The 19,315-nt window shown below is 36.6% G+C and overlaps 1 protein-coding gene across 8 annotated transcripts in view; it reads right to left on the bottom strand.

Annotated features, from left to right (window-relative positions):
* Positions 1–19,315, bottom strand: part of AGTPBP1 (ATP/GTP binding carboxypeptidase 1) — a 241,452-nt gene that overhangs the window by 82,320 nt on the left and 139,817 nt on the right. For all 8 annotated transcript variants that reach the window (XM_072606021.1, XM_072605974.1, XM_072605967.1 and 5 more), the window contains 5 exons: positions 10,781–10,934; positions 9,469–9,649; positions 7,952–8,081; positions 6,435–6,566; positions 3,746–3,922 (listed from right to left, as the gene is read on the bottom strand). In XM_072606021.1, coding sequence (XP_072462122.1) covers positions 3,746–3,922; positions 6,435–6,566; positions 7,952–8,081; positions 9,469–9,649; positions 10,781–10,934 — 774 coding nt within the window. The remainder of the gene's footprint in view (positions 1–3,745; positions 3,923–6,434; positions 6,567–7,951; positions 8,082–9,468; positions 9,650–10,780; positions 10,935–19,315) is intronic.

The raw sequence follows: 19,315 nt of genomic DNA on the forward strand, positions 1-19,315 counted from the left end.
TATATCCTTCTTCAGACGTTCCAGGTAATCTAGTTGTGCTTGCGAGAAATTCATAGTCCCATCTGAGGTTTCAGATGGAAGTACAGTCTCAGCTCTGACCTCTTTGGTGTTTGTGTTTTGGTCCTTATCCCCATAGAAAGATTCTATGGTTTTTTCACTTTTCGTCTGCTTTTTCCGATTCATGATGTTGGCTGAGTGTTGTAGCTTTTGGTTCTTTCAGTCAGAAGATACAGATCTTTTAAGTTGAGTTGATGTTTGTCTAGGCTAAAAGCAGGCTTTTTTTGTTGTTGTTGTTGTTGTTGTTGTTGTTGTTGTTTCCCAGATCAACCCTGGGGTTAGCTTGATAGGTGTGTGGGAGGTGTGGTCTGGTCTCAGGATATCTCCTCAGCTGGCCTGAGGCAAAGGCAAGGTCCGGGGATGGTGATCCCAGCTTCCCTATTGTCTTCCCTTTCCCCTGGAGGGCTGGGGCACGCCTAGAGGCTAATGCGTGTTCCCGCCCCTCCTGGGGCTCGTCTCCCGGGCTGAGGCTTGCTTGGGTCTCAGTGCGAATTTTCTCTGCCCTGGGTCGTCTGTCCCTCCAGATAGCCTCCACCATGGTGGGAAGAATCCCCCTTTGCCACTTTTCCAGCCTCTGGTGTTATGAGACCACCCGCCCCCTTCTGCTGTTCCCACTGATCCAGGATTAATCTGGGGAAGAATTTTATGGTTCCCTCACGGTCATGGGGGGGGGGAGGGGAGAGCACTTACTGATCACTCCGGCATCCCAGCTCCTGGATGTCAAGTAGTGACCCACTGAAGTCCCGTCTTTAGGCTTAAGATTTCAAAGGCTGTTGCGCTGATATCGTTGGCTCAGCCTGGCTTATCTCCTGCTCCGCTGGTCTCGCCCGCCACTCTCGGGCCCCTCGGGTCGCCTCCGCCCTGCCGCGCCGACCGACCGCGCTGCGCTGTGCGCCGGGGTCTTACCCCCGCGGAACAGATCCCTCCCATGGACCTTCCAGTCCAGCCTGGGCTCCGAATCTGTCAAAGTCCGTCTCCCACTGGATTCTACACCTCCAAAGTCTGGTCGGACTCTCCCCCCAGATATATCCAGAGGAGTTTTTCCAGGAGCTTAGGTGAGTCGTTGCTTTCACTCCGCCATCTTGGCTCCGCCCCCCTCCCCATTATTTTAAGGTAGTTAGAAAGAGGCATATTACAAAACAGAAAAACTGGGCACTGCCAACAAAAAGCCTGCTCCACATAATGTTCATTAAAGTTCCCTTTCAACTCACCCAAAAAGCATGAGTCTCATTACAGAATCTTTGCATGCTTTATAGTTCATTATAGTTTAAGATGCAGCCTGGCTCCATCAACATAACATTTTTAGATATACATCACAAAATTTTATTTTTTTCATTTTAACCAATGAGGAGGCTATTAGACTTTTCACAAGTGCACATCTGTAATAACCTTTTATCTTGGCCTTACAAAAATGTTTGAATAGCAGATCCATTATCCCTTTTCCCTGTTGAGAAAAATGCTCAACAAAATAATTTATACAACACGCTATGATCTTTCAGAAACAAAGCAAAGAATATAAATATCCATGTTTTCTAATTATTCACCAAATGTCCTATTTGGCACATATAAAGTTTTCCTATTTATGTATTTGAAGTGACTTTGAACTTTTAAAAATTACTTCCGTCACATATCAAATATCTCTAATTTTTAAATGTCCTTACTTTTAACAGGAAATGATGACAGCAATCAGAAAACCTGCAGTGGGCAGGGCTATCAAAGTAGGATGAGTATGATGGCAGTGGCAAGCACTTTATAATTTAAAAAAAGCCTAAATACATGAAGACCTAGGCAGCTGGCTGATAAAGACAATGTGTACATGATTACAATAATATGTACCTACCAATATGCATTACCATACATAGTAACCTATTACAAATATGATTACATTATACTATAATGTAGAACGACCAGGAGGCAGCATAATAGAGTGGAAAGAACCCTTTATTGAGTCAGGAGTCTTGGATTCCAGTTCCTGCTCTGCCACTGAGCTCCCATTCAACAAACCCTGAAAGTGAGTCTCACTGAAAAATCTTTACATGCTTTCCAATTTTCCAAGGATCATTTTGGCTTCTTTAATATATATTTTTAGACTTAATGCAACAAGAATGATGAAACCATGGGAAGTTATCTTACCTCCTCCATAAGCATATTTCTTCATCTAAAAGATGAGGAAATTGGACCTGATTTCTAAGGTGACTTCAGTTTCAAAATACTATGATTCTATCTATAATTCTTTTTCTACATCTAATATATGAAGATAGTGGGAAAAAAGTTTCCATTGAAAATGTACTGTTTACCTGGAAATCAATCTGGCAGAAAGAAGGCCTACACCAAAATTTTATACCACATTCTAAAATAAATTCAAAATGGATCTGTGGCCTAAATATCAAAGATTATACCACTAAAAATAAGGGGAAAAAATCTTGCTATCAAATTTTTCAGAAATGGTTTGGTATTAAAGATGTAAAAAATAATGAAGAGAAATATATATCTAAATCACTAATATTAAGAGAAATTCAAAGCAAAACAACTATGAGGTTGAAAATTGACAAAAGATGACAAAAAATGGAAATATTCAATGCTGGCAAGGTTGTAGAAAGTGAGGCAAATTATTGCCTCACTTTCTAGTTCACTTTCTGTGAACTAGAAAGCCATTTGGAATTAAGCAAATAAAGTGACTAAAATGTTCAAATCATGAGGCCTACAGATTCCATTGCTAGGCATGTGCCCCAAGAAGGCCACTGATAAAACGGCTTCACATACACCACAATATTTATAGGATCCCTTTCTTTCTATTAGCAGATATTTAGAAGCAAAGGATATGCCCACCAATTGAGATATGGCTAAACAAAATGTGGTACAGTGAATGTGATGGAATATTGCTGTGCTGTTAGAAACGATTAGAGTGATGAAGAAAGAGTGACGTAAGCAGAGTTAAGGAAACAATACGTACAGTAACTACAACAATGTAAATAATAAAAAAAACCCACAAAACTCAAATGAATGTGTGAAATTATAAAGAAAAATTCTGGTCCCAAAGAAGAGATGTGAAAAGACATCTCCCATCTCTGGGCAGAGGCGAAGGTCCACAAGAGTGGAATATTACATGTATTTTCTGATTTTTCATTATACTGATCAGTTTTGCTGATTTTTCTCTTTTTTCTTTTAAAAAAAAATGTCTTTTAAGTTTTAAAGATTGTTCTCTCAGAGGCAAAAGAGGAGGAATGCAAGGGAAATTTAGCTACCGTACAAACAAAAAATATCAATAAAATTTATATTAAAAAAGAAGAAAATTCACTGTAATTTACTAATTACCAACTAGAAGTGAACCTTAAAACACTTACCCCAAATCACACATTTAAAGGAATTAAGACAATAATGAAACTATCAAGGAAGACAAGAAGCTATTTAGTTTCATCTTAAAGGAGAACTAAATTTACAGATTTATTAGCTTTATCTGGATTTATCACCAATACTATATATTTTCTGGGGAAAATGAGGGGGGAAAAATGAGTTAATATTTAAAAACAGATCCTGTTGACACTTCAAAAGTGCTATTATACAATATTAAACATAGATTTGCTTTAAAAAAAAAAAAGTCTTCTAGAACAAGAATGGTCTTTTCAATTATCTGTCTTAAATGGAAAACTTTCAATAAGGAAGCTTTGATTTTACCAGAAGGATTTACCTTGTATTTTCCTTGATCACAGCCACATAACGTGCTCTCCATGGTGTAGCTTCTCTGCACTCCTATTTCCCTCCATACAACAACACGAGCTGTAGATTGTTTGGACTTTTCTACTACAAAGCTGCAGCTGCTCATGCAGAATGCTGGGGCAGTGTGGCTCAATATCTTAGGCAAAGTCTGAGAAAGAACATCAGTGCAATTTTTCAAAATTAAATAAAATCATGATTAGTCTAGCTTCTACCTGACCCATAACTCCTCAATTGCCCCACTAAGAATTCTGGATTTTCTGCAGAAAATACTCAAAAGTTGTTCAACTAATAATAGCTTAACTTTATATAGCACTCTAAAAATTCTGGCCTCCTAACAATCCAGTGAGGCAGGAAATTCAAGGTGTTATTTTCCCAGTTTTGCTCATGGTCACAGAGCTTGTACACAGCAGGGCCAAATCCTGAAGACTCTGAATCCAAAGCTCTTTCCAGGATTTCTCCTGATGCTTTTCAAATTGTGGTTTTGGTAAACAACTGTGACCTCAATTTTAGGAATTCCAGAGAAAGGTTTCTAATTCAAACCAGTTCATAACTTCAATATCAGAGGTGATGTTAAATATGAAAGCAGTATACAAACAAGAAGCAGTTTTTAACTTAAGTTTTACCAGACTCCATGTTTCCTAGGAAAATAATATTGCCACATAATAAGGTAAAACATTATTCAGCACTACTAATTACAGAAAAATTAAAGAGAAAACGAAGTTCATCTTTTAGAATAAGTCAAGCAAAAACTAATATAGCTCACTTTTCATCTTTACTACCCATTAACAAAAATGAGTAATTGAAATCAATTCAAAAGTCTCTATTAATGAAAGAATTTCCAATTCTGGATTTGGAACATTTATTTACAAATCACCCTTACTCCCTCATGATCTTCATTTTGTCTGAGTTCTACATGCTGCATAGGCCCTGGCAAAGATGAGAATGGAGATATGGATATGTTGATATATTCTGCTAATCCATCATAATATTCATTCCATACAGACTAATTGTTAAGGAAAAGGTGAAAGCAAATCCAAAGGAAGAATAATTGGCTCAGAATGGGTGAGGAGGACCGACAAGTTCAAGTTCCCTTTTTCAGAAATATCTCCCCAACACTTCTTAGCAATTATAGATTTGTTTCAATTCAACAAACATTTATTTAACCTCTATTATGTATAAGACACTTTATTAGTCACTAGCAACTGTTTCTGCCCTTAAAGGATCTGCATTCTACTGGTAAGAGATGATAGAAACATCTAAGTAAATAAAAAGCAAGCACAGGGTAATTTCAAGAAGGCAAAAGCACTACCAGTTGAATGGGAGAGGACATTAGAGAAGGCGTCATATAAGAAATAGCACTCGAGTCGTACTTTATTTTACTTTTTTTGTAAAAGAACCCTTGGACAGTCTGGTGAAGCCTACAGATCCCTTCTAAGAAGAATGGTTTTAAATGTTCAAGATAAAATATATAGGCTTACAAAGGAAACCAATTATATTGAAATAAGTAATTTTTACCCATCCAAGTTCTTGTATGCCTTGAAATCTATACACACTAAGGGGGTCTGTGGACTCCTGGTTAAGAGCTCCTAATTTGAAGAACACTTAGAATTCTATAGGCCACAGTAAAGAAAGAATGTATTTGAGCACATATAAAGGCAGAGAGACAGGAGATGTCCTATGCACATGGAACTATGAACAGCTGAGTTCCATTAGATAGGAAAGGATGAAGGAGAACAATATGAAGTAAGACTGGAAATATAGGTGGGAACTAGATTAGGGAGGACCTTCAACGCCAAACTGAGGACTGAGACCACAGAAACCTGGTTCATTTAACAAAGACTTATTTTAAGCAACTATTACACATAACACAGGATGGAGGTTATAACAAAACACTCAACTGCCATTGAATGTTGATAGGAGTATGATGCCTTCCCCAGACACGTAAAACCATAAACTTAAAACTTTTGAACACATAAAATGAAAAGTACACTACTAGAACAAGTATATTATTTCCAGAGTTCAATAAGGATTTCTGTGGTCCCTGACCTACAGATTAGTGAATGATATTCCTTTAAATTTCGGAATAGTGCCTTTCTTTATTTGTCCCTAGAAGTGACAGAACTACACACTAAATTGGCAGGGACATAGAAGATGAACATAGAAGATGAAAAGATTTCCTGCTGGGAAGCCTGGGAAACAGTGGCCCCTTAGGTAACTGGGAATCATCACTCCACAGTGAATCTTCATGAAAGTCAATGGACCTGGAATAACAAGACTAGGAGATGAGAGCTCGACAGTGATTTTTTGAGGGAAATCTTCTAAAAATTTGGAACAGAAGTTTGCATATGTTTCCAAGGTTAAGCACCCACATTAAGGGTTGGAGTTTTTGTGTCTGCCTAGCTATGCTGTTATCCTAAGCCGCACCTGTCTTTTCAGATGTCCATAGCTTCTACCTCATTCTTCAATCTATTTTAAAAATCTTTCTTCAGTATAGTGTTACTTGATCTTCATTAAATGATCCCTATTTTGTTCATTTTCTACAGGAGAGAAAGAGGTAGGAGCAGAGGGGCCACAGGAAGAGGGAGAAAGAAAGGAAGAAGAGGAATGGGATTATAAGCTCTTCCACAAAGCAGAGAAGACAGGAACTTTACAGAACTCACCCTGTATCCCATGTCTTCAACCACATCACAAGAGGCAGCATTGTCATTCGTATGCCACACAGTCTCCTTGATGCTGCAGCCATACATAAATACATTTTTCTTTCGAGAGTGCCCATGATAATCACAGTAAACCTACAAGTGACAATATTGTATTCAGATCATTTTAAAGCTCAAGTTTTAAACATTATCAAAATACAGGTAAGTGTCCTCCAACCTGTTCTGGAATGATATTTCTAAGCTTCTTAACCTCATTTGAGCTACAATTTAACACAAACTAAAACCATGGAAGTAACCCAAGCTTGAGAAGACTTAACCTCTGGTACAAATCAATGCCTGCCAATATTCTGTAGGCCAAACCACAGGTTCTACTCATTAATTTTTTGATCTGTGATACAGCTATTTACATTTTTTTCTTTCCAATTTCATTACAATTTTGGTTTGCAAAATGCAGCTCAAAAGGTTGCTTAAGTTTTAATTAGTCAGAAATTTCAGAAGTCAGACAACGAAAAATTTACAAGTTGATTGTGTATCCTTATGTGAAGCTTTTGCATCTTTTCCAGAAGAAGCTTACATAATCAAAACTTAAATAAACTGGACATATTAAATGAAAGTTGAAAGGCAGATATGCTCAAAAGAAACCCAAGAAACACACACATATATATCATACAAATACACACAAGCCCTCAAGTAGTCTGGTGTATGGTCTCACATTATACATACTGTCCTGGTGATGGCTCTTCTGAAAGTTTTAACAAACTAAGGACTGACCAGAAATTTCATAATCTGTGTACATGAGACTTTCTAGCACAAATGTAATAATGATTCTATTTGGGAAATTTAAGACTTTAAGAATTTATATGGTGCATACATTATCCCAGTGATGCTCAAACATGGAATCAAACACCCTAAACTACAGCGACTCATAACCAAGTTATTAAAATTTATAGAACAAGTAAAAGTTGAAGTATAAATGGAAGTAAAAAAAAGTAAAGGCCCATCAATTGTCAAATATGAAAAAAACCACAAATATTACTTATGAATTAAATTATAAGAAAATACAGAAATACAAAATTGTCTAATTAAGATGATCTGATTAAATATTCATAGAATAGTGGGATCACAGATTCAGAACTAGAAGGGAAATCATCCTATTCACATCTTTCATTTTATAAATGAAGAAAATAAGGCTCAGAAAGATTTTACAAAGAGCTATCATGTTTTGGGGGTTTTTTATTATCTAAGGATGTCAACATATTTATTAAAATCAATGGAGTCACTTCTAAGCCGTTACTTATGGAGAAATGACTTAACATTTATTAAGCACTTATAATTAGTAAAATAACATAATAATTATTAGAGGTGTTTCTTTGGTCATGTTTTTCTTTACATAACCAATACACGCTACAATTCCCTGCACATAGTAGGTGCTTAAAGTTCCTTAATTTAAAATATTACTATGAATTTATATCTATTCATCTCCCTGACTAAGCAGCCTAAAAAAAAGAGCTGACACTTACCAGAGGTAAACGTTTGATTGCAGCCATATACTGCAGCAAACCTTTAGCATGGTAAATTGTAGGATGCAAATCTGGGTTTGGACTCTGCCACTGCCGGTTCAAATCTTCTCCACTTAGAGAACAACGATGGCTACACAAACATACACACAAAGAAAGCAACTTGTTACCAAAACTGTTACCTAATCCATTTGAAAGTATTTCTAATTTTAGAAGGGGTTTATTTTTACTGTGTAATTCAAACGTACAGCTGTCTAATTCAGAATAAATACATAAAATTCTAACTGCCACTATGGTGAGACATCTTAAGTTAGAATTTTCCCACTTTTCAAAAATTAACATATGTTCTAACTATACTCAAAATAATCTCATAATTAAGATTTTAATAATATTCTTGGCTCTGAGTCTTTGTGGCCTAGTCTATAAAATAAGAACAATACTCACCACCCTGTTGCTCCTCAGAATGAGGATCAAAAGACAATATATACAAAATAATTTTGGACGATGTAAAATACCATACAAAGCATTATTGTAATAACAGCTATCCTAATTTTCTATTGGGCACAAATAATTAAGGAAGGCAGCAGGGCTATAAACAAACAGAGGTGGCTGACAAACTATAAACAGGATTACAATTCATGGATAAGTTAATTATTTCTCCCTGCAACTGGATTATAAGCCACAATTTCATAATACTAAAAAATACGAAAAACATTGAGGTTGTTTGTACATCAGAAAAATTAGCTATGGTCTACCTACCTATCCAACCTAACAATTCACTTTGAAATGAAAATAAAGGAAGGTTCATGGCAACAAACTCATATATTATGGAAAAAAACTCTTATGACCATGTCTGAAAATAACTGTGTAAATTCCTACCTCTCAAAACCCCTGCCTTTTAGAAAAAGTTATTTTATAGAATCCCAAACCTACAACTCAGTAACTGCTACCCCTTCATGTTAGAGACAATTTAGCAGGAGAGTTATACTAGGGCAATGGAAACAATCTCCAAAAGATCCTACAACTTGACACAAACAGATATTCTTCTCTTAAAATTAAAAGGAAGAAAAAGTGTGGATGTATTTTTCCCAAAGCAACAAACTGTGTCATCTCCAAAACAACAAAAGCACTGCCTGAGTAAGATAGAAACCTCTACGTGGAGTATACCGTACACCAAAGAACAATTATTTGTGAATTCTAGTCTCTTATTAAATGAGCAAGTTGTACTGGATGTTCTTGCTCTGTTTAGACAACACAATGTCTTGATTCGAAGAATGGAGCATCTCAATCAATCTGATAATCAACACCACCAGGCAAATTGTCATTTAGAATTATAACAAATAACACATGGCTAATTTAAAATTAACCCTAAGAATTTCTGTATGAAAATTTGCTTTATTTTGGGATAAAAACTAATGTGCTTCAGGTTTTCCAAATTAACTTGAATACTGACATATCAACAAATCTTAAAGATCACTCATAACATAAGTAAGATTTTTCTAGGAGTAGTTTTAACTTACTTTCCATTAATGACACCATCTGGGTTTAGCATAGGGACAATTTTAAAAATATAGGCTTCACGCAAGCTCTGAGCAGTAGGGTTATTACTCATGAGATATTCCAAAGTTCCTTTCATAACCCAGCTTGAATTAGTTTCTCCAGGATGTACTCGAGCAGATAAGAAAATATAAGGGCGATTTCCTAAATATAAAAGTCATGTTAAAATGAACAGTTAAAGTTTCATATAAAAATATTTTTATTAAATGGCTTTGGAAATTTACATACTTAACTATAGACCTGAATATAAGATGACATTACTTAAGAATACAGTGATCATTACTGATTAAATAATTAACTTATGACTGGACTTTCAATTTTATAATATTTGAAATGAATGTAATACCAGCTTACAAATAAGCAATTGTTGAGGCGAACTTGAATCGTTAAAATTTTTTTTTAATCTATCATTCTCAAAAAAGCTAAAGGAAAAGTTAGTATATATTTATATCCCTGTTTATAGGCATTAATGGTAAAGGCCTATGAAATTTCAATACTTTACTTCCAAACTAACGTATTTTTGCATTATTTTGGCAATTAATCCTACAAAAGAATTTAACTCATCCTCCTATAACTTCACCCTTATCAAGGTCACCATATAAATGGGTCTCTCTTCATTTTTTTCCTTCGTGCAGAGAAAACTGTCACTCTGAGACATTCTCAAGGTAGTCTAAACAGTGTGTGTGTGTGTGTGTGTGTGTGTGTGTGTGTGTGCGCGCGCGCCATGTGTGTGTGCTCTCTATTGCCACAGGATCACGGATCTAGAATTGGAAGGGCCATCAGAAACCCTCAAGGCCATACCTTTCATCTTAGAGATGAGGAAACTGGAGCATCAGGAGAGTAACTGACTCTTCCCAAGTCATATGGGGAATAAGTAGCACAGCCAAGGCTGTTTAACCTCAGGTCCTCTTCCTCCAGGTTTACTGTTTTATTCACTGTACCATGTAGAATCCCCTCTCATTTATTTTTCTAAAAATTTTGTTCTATATCAACTTCTCCATCAAAATTATATATAGAGAGAAATATTTTGAAACTCTGAAGATATCCGAGGAATAGTTGAAGGTAGGTATCTAACTGTGTTACCATATTTGACAGGTTTCTTAATATAAGTTATTACATTTAAACACCAAAAGCCTTACTTAATGAATTCTTCAAACAATATAAAAGCATGTTACACTTTAAATGTAATTAGCTTAGTACTTCCTTAGGGAAAGACTGTAGCCAAGACAACTAGGAAATATATCTGTGTTTTGTATAAAAGCAACTTATACTTACTAAATTGACAGATATTTTCATAATAATTGGACTCTGGCATAGCAGTTATAGTCAATAAAGGACAGCTGTTTCCAGACAGAGTTTCACATAACACATCTTGTCGAAAATAGATTTGCTGAGGGTTGTGTGATGATTCCAACTTTTGAAGGTGCATCTTGATAACAAAAATGTTTAAAAAGCACAGCATAAAGTCCTTTGTAAATCTCCTTATGGCATACAGAAAGTAAAGCATTCAGGATTCTGTATCACTATAGGTGGATGGCAACATAGTAACTTTATAATTTGCACAAATGAGAATTTAACACTTCATACATCTACTGATACAGAACTCAATTTCTCATAAATTAAAAAAAAACCTTCAGAACATTCTTTCAGTAGACAAATTATGTTCAACATACATAATCATTCTATTCTGGAAACAAAATCATTTTCCTCAAATATCTTTGACAGTTGAATCACTCATATTACTGACCCTGGCTATCTCAATGCAAATTATTTCGACTGGCTAGCACATAAAAATTAATGAAAGGTAAATTTTTACTTTCTGACACTGTGAAGATGTTTTAAAATTCTCAAAAATAACTATGGAATAAACTTGGTACTAACATTGCCAGCTACAATAATTTCTAAATGGTAAGAATAGGGTTTTTTTGGTTTGCTTTGATTTGTTTGGGGAGAATTGGACCTGTAGTTTCATTAATGTAGGAAGCACATAGTAAAGAACAAGGAACTTCCACTAAAGCAGACCGGTATCTTTCCTGGAAGTTAGTGTCTTAAAGAGCTGCCTGGGGCACTGAAAGATTGAGTGGCCAAGCAAGAGTCACACAGTCAGGAAACAATAAATATGAAATAGTCTTTGCTTTAGGGGAACTTATAGTCAGATAGGGGAGTTAGGACACACTCAGAGTCCTAATCTGATCCCTCATCACAGCTTGGGGGTAACACCAAATTATGGCTATGTGTTTACAGAACACATTTAGTCCTGTTACAACACAACACTATGCAAAATTGCACCATAAAAACCACAGGGCTTATGGGAAGATGGGGGTAGGGACATAACACTTGAAATAACAGATGTTTCTTTTATTTTTTGCAGTGTTGTCTCTGATGGGCTAAAATGTGGACTCCTTAAAGCCTGTTGCTCAAGAGAGATCATATAGTCTCTTATTTCTTTCAAAAAACTTTATTATGCAAGCTTCTCATCAATACTTAAAGCAGAACTGCTTGGCATTTTTGAAGATGTTTGGGATATTATAAAGGAGGGTTTTTATTTCCATATAGAAAAGTTCACAAATGCAAAAAAACCAATAAAACACAAACAGGTAGGAAACTATATGTGGTGAACAGAAACAGCTGACAGAGATGTTTGAGGTGTGTGCATCTTGTGTATTCCTGGCTCAATTCAGCTGAGTACAGTCTTCTGCATTCACTTAAGTGTTTCTTGAGGATGAAATCATGCATAAGAAAAGATAAAGTCCACATCTGCCCAAATTGTTTCCTCTTATTTGAATCTTGCTGGAACAAATTTGCATTTTGAAAACAAGCATTATAGAAGAATTGCCTGTACAAATTTTGGCAGGATCTGACATTCTAGAAGATTTGCAGTACAGTCTTGGCAACTGGCGAGGTCAGCTTTCTGAGGATTAGTCTCAGCACCAGAGAACTAGCCCCTTGGCAATTAATTCTTAGACCACGGCAACCAAAGAAACAAAGAAAAGCACAAAACTGCCCTCATTCTTATGTAGCTTCTTGTTTCTAAAGTAATGATGGCAGGATGATTAAAAGGTGAGGAGAGGGTGCTAAGCATCACATATTTTCAGACTATCTATAAACTTAAACTAAGCTTAACTCACTGAATGTGAGATTCTTATCCAGTGACTGAGTAGACATACAAATGGTGGAACTAAATCATATTAACTTGACCTCCTTACTAAAAATGAAACCATAAAACAAAAGGAAGTTGTAGCTCAATGGAAAAATGGCTCACAGTTTCTCCTTAGAAAGGAGAATGAAAGAGTTGGCAAAGTTCATTTTATCGTGCATCCAAGGTTAACAAGGAACATCATTTTATAGTGATATATGGTAATCCTGCTATCCATGCTCATGATAAGTATTTGTAAAAATAAAACTGTGAAAATAATTAGTTTACATGTCAAAATCTGCTGCAGGGGATGAGGATGTAGAGAAATTTTAAAAAGAATTTTATTTTTTTAAAACAAATTAAATCAAGACATATTTTGATCTTCATAGTGACTTCAATGCAAAGGTAAGCATGGAGGAGGGAGAAAAAAGTTGGAAAACTCAGGTAAAAAAGTAAAGAAGTCAGAGGCTTATAGACCACACAAAAGCCTCATCTATATATCATGAATACTTTGTCTAAGAAAAGAGATGGAGATAGTGAGTACTGAGCAATATAATAAAAAGTAAAATTAATTATATTTTAATAGACAGGAATCATTACTTATGGGGGAATTATTCCTAAGTTGGCTCTACTTATTTTCAGGCCACTTACTTATTACAGCAAAAGTCAAAATAAATTCAAAACTAATAAAAAAAAAGATGAAAAATATATGATGCCCATTTAACATCTACAACCTGACCTATCCAACTGATGTTGAAAAATGGTATGAGGATGGAAGACTAGACATCAACACTACTTACAACCATTCCCTAGGGAAGTTTAAATGATATAAATCGACAAAAGAGTCTAGAAACTGTCTGTTTGACAATCATTTGATCTCCTTACCAGAAAGAAAGATAAAGCATACAAAGCCAACAATGGAGTAAAACATAATCTTGTTTGTAAAATTATATGAATAAGCATGGCGGAAAATTATGAACAATATCAGCTCATAAAACAAGAAGGCAGACAAAGAAAAAAACAAGTTTAATCTTGGCAAGAGAACCAACTACACAAAGTGATTCTAAGGGCATTTAAGGATGAAAATGTAAGGACAAGAAACAAACCAAAAAACAAAAAAGGAAAAAATCTGTAAACATTTTAACAACTAACTTTACCTTCAAAGACATTTGCAATCTGACACACTTGTTCTAGAGTTATAGTGTTAGGAAGCAGAAGTGTCACTGGTAAAAATAAAATTGGGAAAAATAGATAAACTAGACAAAAAGTACACAAAAGAGGTCAAAGCAGGAAGTACCTTCATTTTGAGGGTACCCCATCTGGCTAAAAGTGGAAAGGCTGCCAAAGGCATAGGGGAAAAAATGTTGGACTTTATTACTCTCCCCCCACAAAAAAGGGGATCAAGAGATCATCAATAACTACTGACCTTAAAAAAAATGGAGAGGATACAGCCAAATAGCAAAGGAAAGGCAGGGACTCACTTGAACTCTCTCCCAAACCCCTCCAAATTCCTTTAAAAATGACTCTAAACAAATTCTAGAGCAGCAGAAACCACAAAAAGACAAAGTGAAACAAATTTCCAGCTCAAGACAACATGGAAGGTCAGCAGGAATGACTTGTCGCACCAGGAAGGGAAAGGAGCACAATCTAGAACAGGTCGTGCCAGTGCAGATCAGGTCCCAGCAAATCTAGAGCAGGACTCAGGGCAACATAATTAGAGGCAGAGCTGACAGTTGCTAGACCTCTCAGCCCACAGACACCAAAGACAACTTAGAAGGTCATCAGGAAGGGGCTGTTGCACCTGGGTGAGAGTGAAGTGCAGTCCAGTACAGGCCATGCCAGCACAACCCCAGCCACAGCAATTAGAAACAGGCCTTGGGAGTGAATCATCATCAGCAGATACTTCTGGAACTCTCAGCCAGAAGGAAATTACAGGAGTCTTGCTGCCAGCACTGAGACAAGCCTCACAGGACTCTGCTGATTTGCTGATACTTGGATACGGGTCACAGTTCTGGGTGGCAGTCCCAGGGCAAGGAGGCGCACTAGCATAGTGCTCCTTGTGGTCACAGTGGAGGGGGACCCCACCCAACAATTTCAGGGCAAAAAGAGTGCTCGTGGTTATTCAGACCAGAGAACAGCCCAAGAAAGTAGTAAACACTTCTCCTTTGATCAAGTCAACTTGGAAGAACTGAAAACTTACAGGTCCCTCAAAGTATCTCTGAAAATAACTGCACAAAACCTGTAAAGCTTGGGATGGTGCACCATCTACCCTGGAAATAAAGCCCTATTTTAACAGAGTTAGAAGTCAAATGATGGACTGGGAAAATGTGTAAACAATAACAACAACAACAAAACTCTGACTATAGAATTTTACTTTGGTGACAAAGATCAAAACATACAAGCAGAAGAAGACAACAAAGTCAAAGGTTCTACGTTCAAAGTCTCTAAGAAAAATGTGAATTGGTCTCAGGCCACAGAAGAGCTAAAAAAGAATTCTGAAAATCAAGTAAGAGAAGAAGAGGAAAAATTGGGAAGAGAAATGAGAGCAGTGCAAAAAAATCACGAGAAAAGAGTCAACAGCTTGCTAAAGGAGACCCCCAAAAATGCTGAAGAAAATAACACCTTTAAAAATAGACTAAGCTAAACGGCAAAGTAGATCCAAAAAGCAATGAGGAGAATGGCTTAAAAGCAAAATTGGCCAAATGGAAAAGGAGGTTCAAAAGCTCACTGAAGAAAAGAACTCATTAAAAATTAGAATGGAGAAAATGGAAGCTAATGACTTTGTAAGAAATCAAGAAACAATACGACAAAACCAAAAGAATGAAGAAAAGAAAAGAAAATGTAAAATATCTCTCTGGAAAAAAAATTGACCTGGAAAACAGATCTAGAAGAGATAATTTTAAAAGCATTTGATTACCTAAAAGCCATAATCAAAAAAAGAGCCTAGACATCATCCTTCAAGAAATCATCAAAGAGAGAGGATTATGGGAAGATGGCAGAGTACTTCAGAAAATTCCAAGTTCTCAAGATTTGCCCTCACAAAAGAGATAAAATAGCACCTTAAGGTAAACAAAGTGCAGGTAAAAATAAATAAGAATAGAGGCACAACAGGGGTTTTCCTGGAAAAATTTGAGAAGACCAAGTCTGGTCCCTGTGAAGAGTAAATACCTCCAAGTTAGGGTCCCTGTTAACAAAGCAACTTAAACAAGCTGCAAACCCTAGGGTTAATTGGTTTGGGAGGCTGCCTCACCCTAGCCACAGGAACTTTTACCTCCAGAATAATGAGGGGAGTTGGATGTCTAAGAGAGAAAGATCGAGGGGAACCTCTGCTGACAAGTAATGCCAGATCAAGCTATGCTGTGGAGAGTAGTAGAGGTGAAAAGGAACCAGCACACACCTGGAAAGGGCAGAAACAGAGGGGCAGAATTCCCCTGGTTGTAGGCACTTACAGGAGGCTGGAGGTTTCGACTATCTGAAAGCTATGATCAAAAAAAGAATTTTGATACAATAACACAAGAAATAATTAAAGAAAACTGTCCTGAATCATTAGAACAAGGGAGGAAAGCAAAAATAGAAAAAAATTCATCAATCACCACCTGAAAGAGATCCTGTGTGGAAGACTCATAAGAATATTATAGTCAAATTCTGAAACCTCCAGCTCAAGGATAAAATACCAAAAGCAAAAAGAAAAAAAATTTAAATATGATGGTGCCACAACTAGAACCACACAAGACCTAGCAGCAGAGACGTTAAAGGACCACAAGTCCTGGAACACTATATACCAAAGAGCAAAAGAACTGGGGCTCCAGTTGAAAATATTATACCCAGCAAAGTTAAAAAAAGTCCTGAATGAAAAGAAATGGACATAAGATCAACTGTCAGAATTTCAAGGTTTTGTTTAAAAAAACCTGAACTTAATAGAAGATCTGACATATAAGAGCCAAGAGAAACATAAGGTACACACCAAAGACTGATTACAAGGGATTCAATAAGGACAGACTGTTTTATGTATACACATATATATAATTGAGTAGTTCACAAGAAAGATTGGGTAAACTTGAATATGATATGACTTTAAAAACTAAAACCATTTAGGAGTAGCTGAAAAGAGTAATTATTTTATACAAATGAGGCACAAGAGGAAGAATTGCTACAGATGGGGGAGGAGGGCTGGTAGTTCTGGTAACCTACTTTCATTGGGAATAGGTTTATGAGAGAACAATACATATATATCTAGAAAAGTATAAAAGTCTTCTAAATTCAGAAGAAATAAAACAGGAAGGGGATAGGGAGGAGAGGACAAAGGGTAATTTCTAAAGGGGAGGGTAAGGCAATAGGTTAAAGGGGGCTATAGAAGGGTGTTTAGATTTATGGGAATGGGAGGATAGGGGAGGGATCCTTGAAGGGGGATAGGCTAAGTAAAAGGTAGGCAAAGAAGCGGGTAGAAGCAAAGTAGAGGAATCAAGAGGGACAGAAAACAAGAAACATAAAAACAAAGATCGGAATTTGTTAGGGAAAGTGTGTGTGTGTGTGTGAACTGCAGCCTTCAATGGGAGGCTGAGGGGTGGGGAGGAGTGAGGAGGGCAGGGACAGGAAGGGCGAAAAAAGAACAAAGTAAAAAGTGCACAGCGGAGAACAAAAGAAAACTTACAAAGAAGCAAAGAAAAGACGGACAACAACACAGCGTGCAGTACTTATCACACAGTTATCATTCCATATTTTTAATCCTCTAGTATCAGTTCTGCTATGCACATGATTTGCTTTTTTCCCCCTTTGCTTAGTTTGTACTTAAGTTTATGATTTTTTTCTTTTCCCCATTCTGTATCTGTTCTAGTGTTTGAGTCTAAAATAATCTTTTCTAAAAAAAGAAAAAATTACTAAGGAAAACTTCCCTAATATTCTAGAACCAGAGGGTTTAATAGAAATAGGACAAATTCACCAATCACCTCCTGAAACAAATTACAAAATGGAAACTCCCAGAACTATTACAGTCAAATCACAGAGTTCCTAAGTCAAGGAGAGAATACTGCAGCCATCCAGAAAGAAACAAATGAAGTGTTGTAAAACCGCAGGCAGGATAACACAAGATTTAGCAGCTTCTATATTAAAGGATCATAGAGCTCAGAATGTGATATTCCAAAGGGCAAAAGAACTAGGATTATAACCAAGAATGACCTACCTAGCAAAACTGAGTATAATTCTTCAGGGGAAACAATGAATAGTCAAAGAGAATAGAGGACTTTCAAGTATTCTTTTTTTTAAATATAATTTATTTTCAGCTTTCAATATTCACTTCAACAAGATTTTGAATTCCAAATTTTCTCCCCATTTCTCCTCCCATCCCAGGACAGTGTGCACCCCAATCACCCCATTCACCAACCTGCTTTCCCTTCTATCACCCCCACTTCTATTCTCCTCCCCTCTATTTTCCTGTAGGGCAAAATAGATTTCTATACCCCTTTGCCTGCACAACTTATTTCCCAGGTGCATGCAAAAACAATTTTTAATATTCCTTTTTAAAGGTTTGAGCTCCACATGTTCTCCCTTTGTCCCTCCCTCCCCACCCTCATTGAGAAAGCAAGCAATTTGCTATAGGCCATATATGTGCAGCCATGTAAAACACTTCCATAGAAGTCATGTTGTGAGAGACTCACCACCTTTCCCTCTGCCTTGTCCTGCTCTCCATTTATTCCATTCTCTCCTTGACCTATGCCCCCACAACAGTGTTTGCTTCTAATTAGCCCTTATCCCAATCTGTTCTCCCTTCTCTTGTCCTCCCCCCACTATCCAGTTCTCCCCTACCTTTCTACAGGGTTAGCTAGATTGTGAATGTATGTCATTCCCTCCTTAAGCCAAACCCAAGGAGAGTAAGGCACACTTGTTCCCTCTCTCCTCCCCGCTCTTTCCCTCTATTGTAAAAGCTCTTACTTGCTTCTTTTATGTGAGATGATTTACTACCTTCTCCCTCTCCCTTTCTCTATCTCTCAGTATATTCCTCTCAACACTTAATTTTATTTTAAATATTATTTTATTTTTTAGGTATCCTCTGTTCATATTCAGCTCACCCTGTGCCTTCTCTCTATACATACACACACACACACACACACACACACACAGAGACATACACATACACATGTAATATACACATACACACATACATATGTGTATTACACCTCTAACTACCCTAATTCTGAAAAAGGTCTCATTTCCATGTAGGAATGTAAAGAGTTCAACTTTAATAGAGTTCCTTATGGCTTCTCTTTCCCCTGTTGACCTTTTCATGCTTCTCCTGATTCTTGTATTTGAAAGTCAAATTTTCTATTCCGCTCTAGTCTTTTCAACAAGAATACTTGGAAGTACTCTATTTCATTAAAATTCCATTTTTCCCCTGAAGTATTATACTCAGTTTTGCAGGGTAGGTGATTCTTTTTTTTAATCCTATCTCCTTTGACCTCTGGATTATCATATTCCAAGCCCTCCAATCCTTTCATGTAGAAGCTTCAAAATCTTGTGTTATCCTGATTATGTTTCCAGAAAACTTGATGGCTTCTTTCTGGCTACTTGTAGTATTTTCTCCTTGACCTGGGAATTCTGGAATTTGGGTACAATATTCCTAGTTTTCCTTTGGGGATCTCTTTCAGAACATGATCAGTGGATTCTTTCCATTTCTACTT

This window comes from Notamacropus eugenii, chromosome 1, assembly GCF_028372415.1.
Source record: "Notamacropus eugenii isolate mMacEug1 chromosome 1, mMacEug1.pri_v2, whole genome shotgun sequence".
NCBI lineage: Eukaryota > Metazoa > Chordata > Mammalia > Diprotodontia > Macropodidae > Notamacropus > Notamacropus eugenii.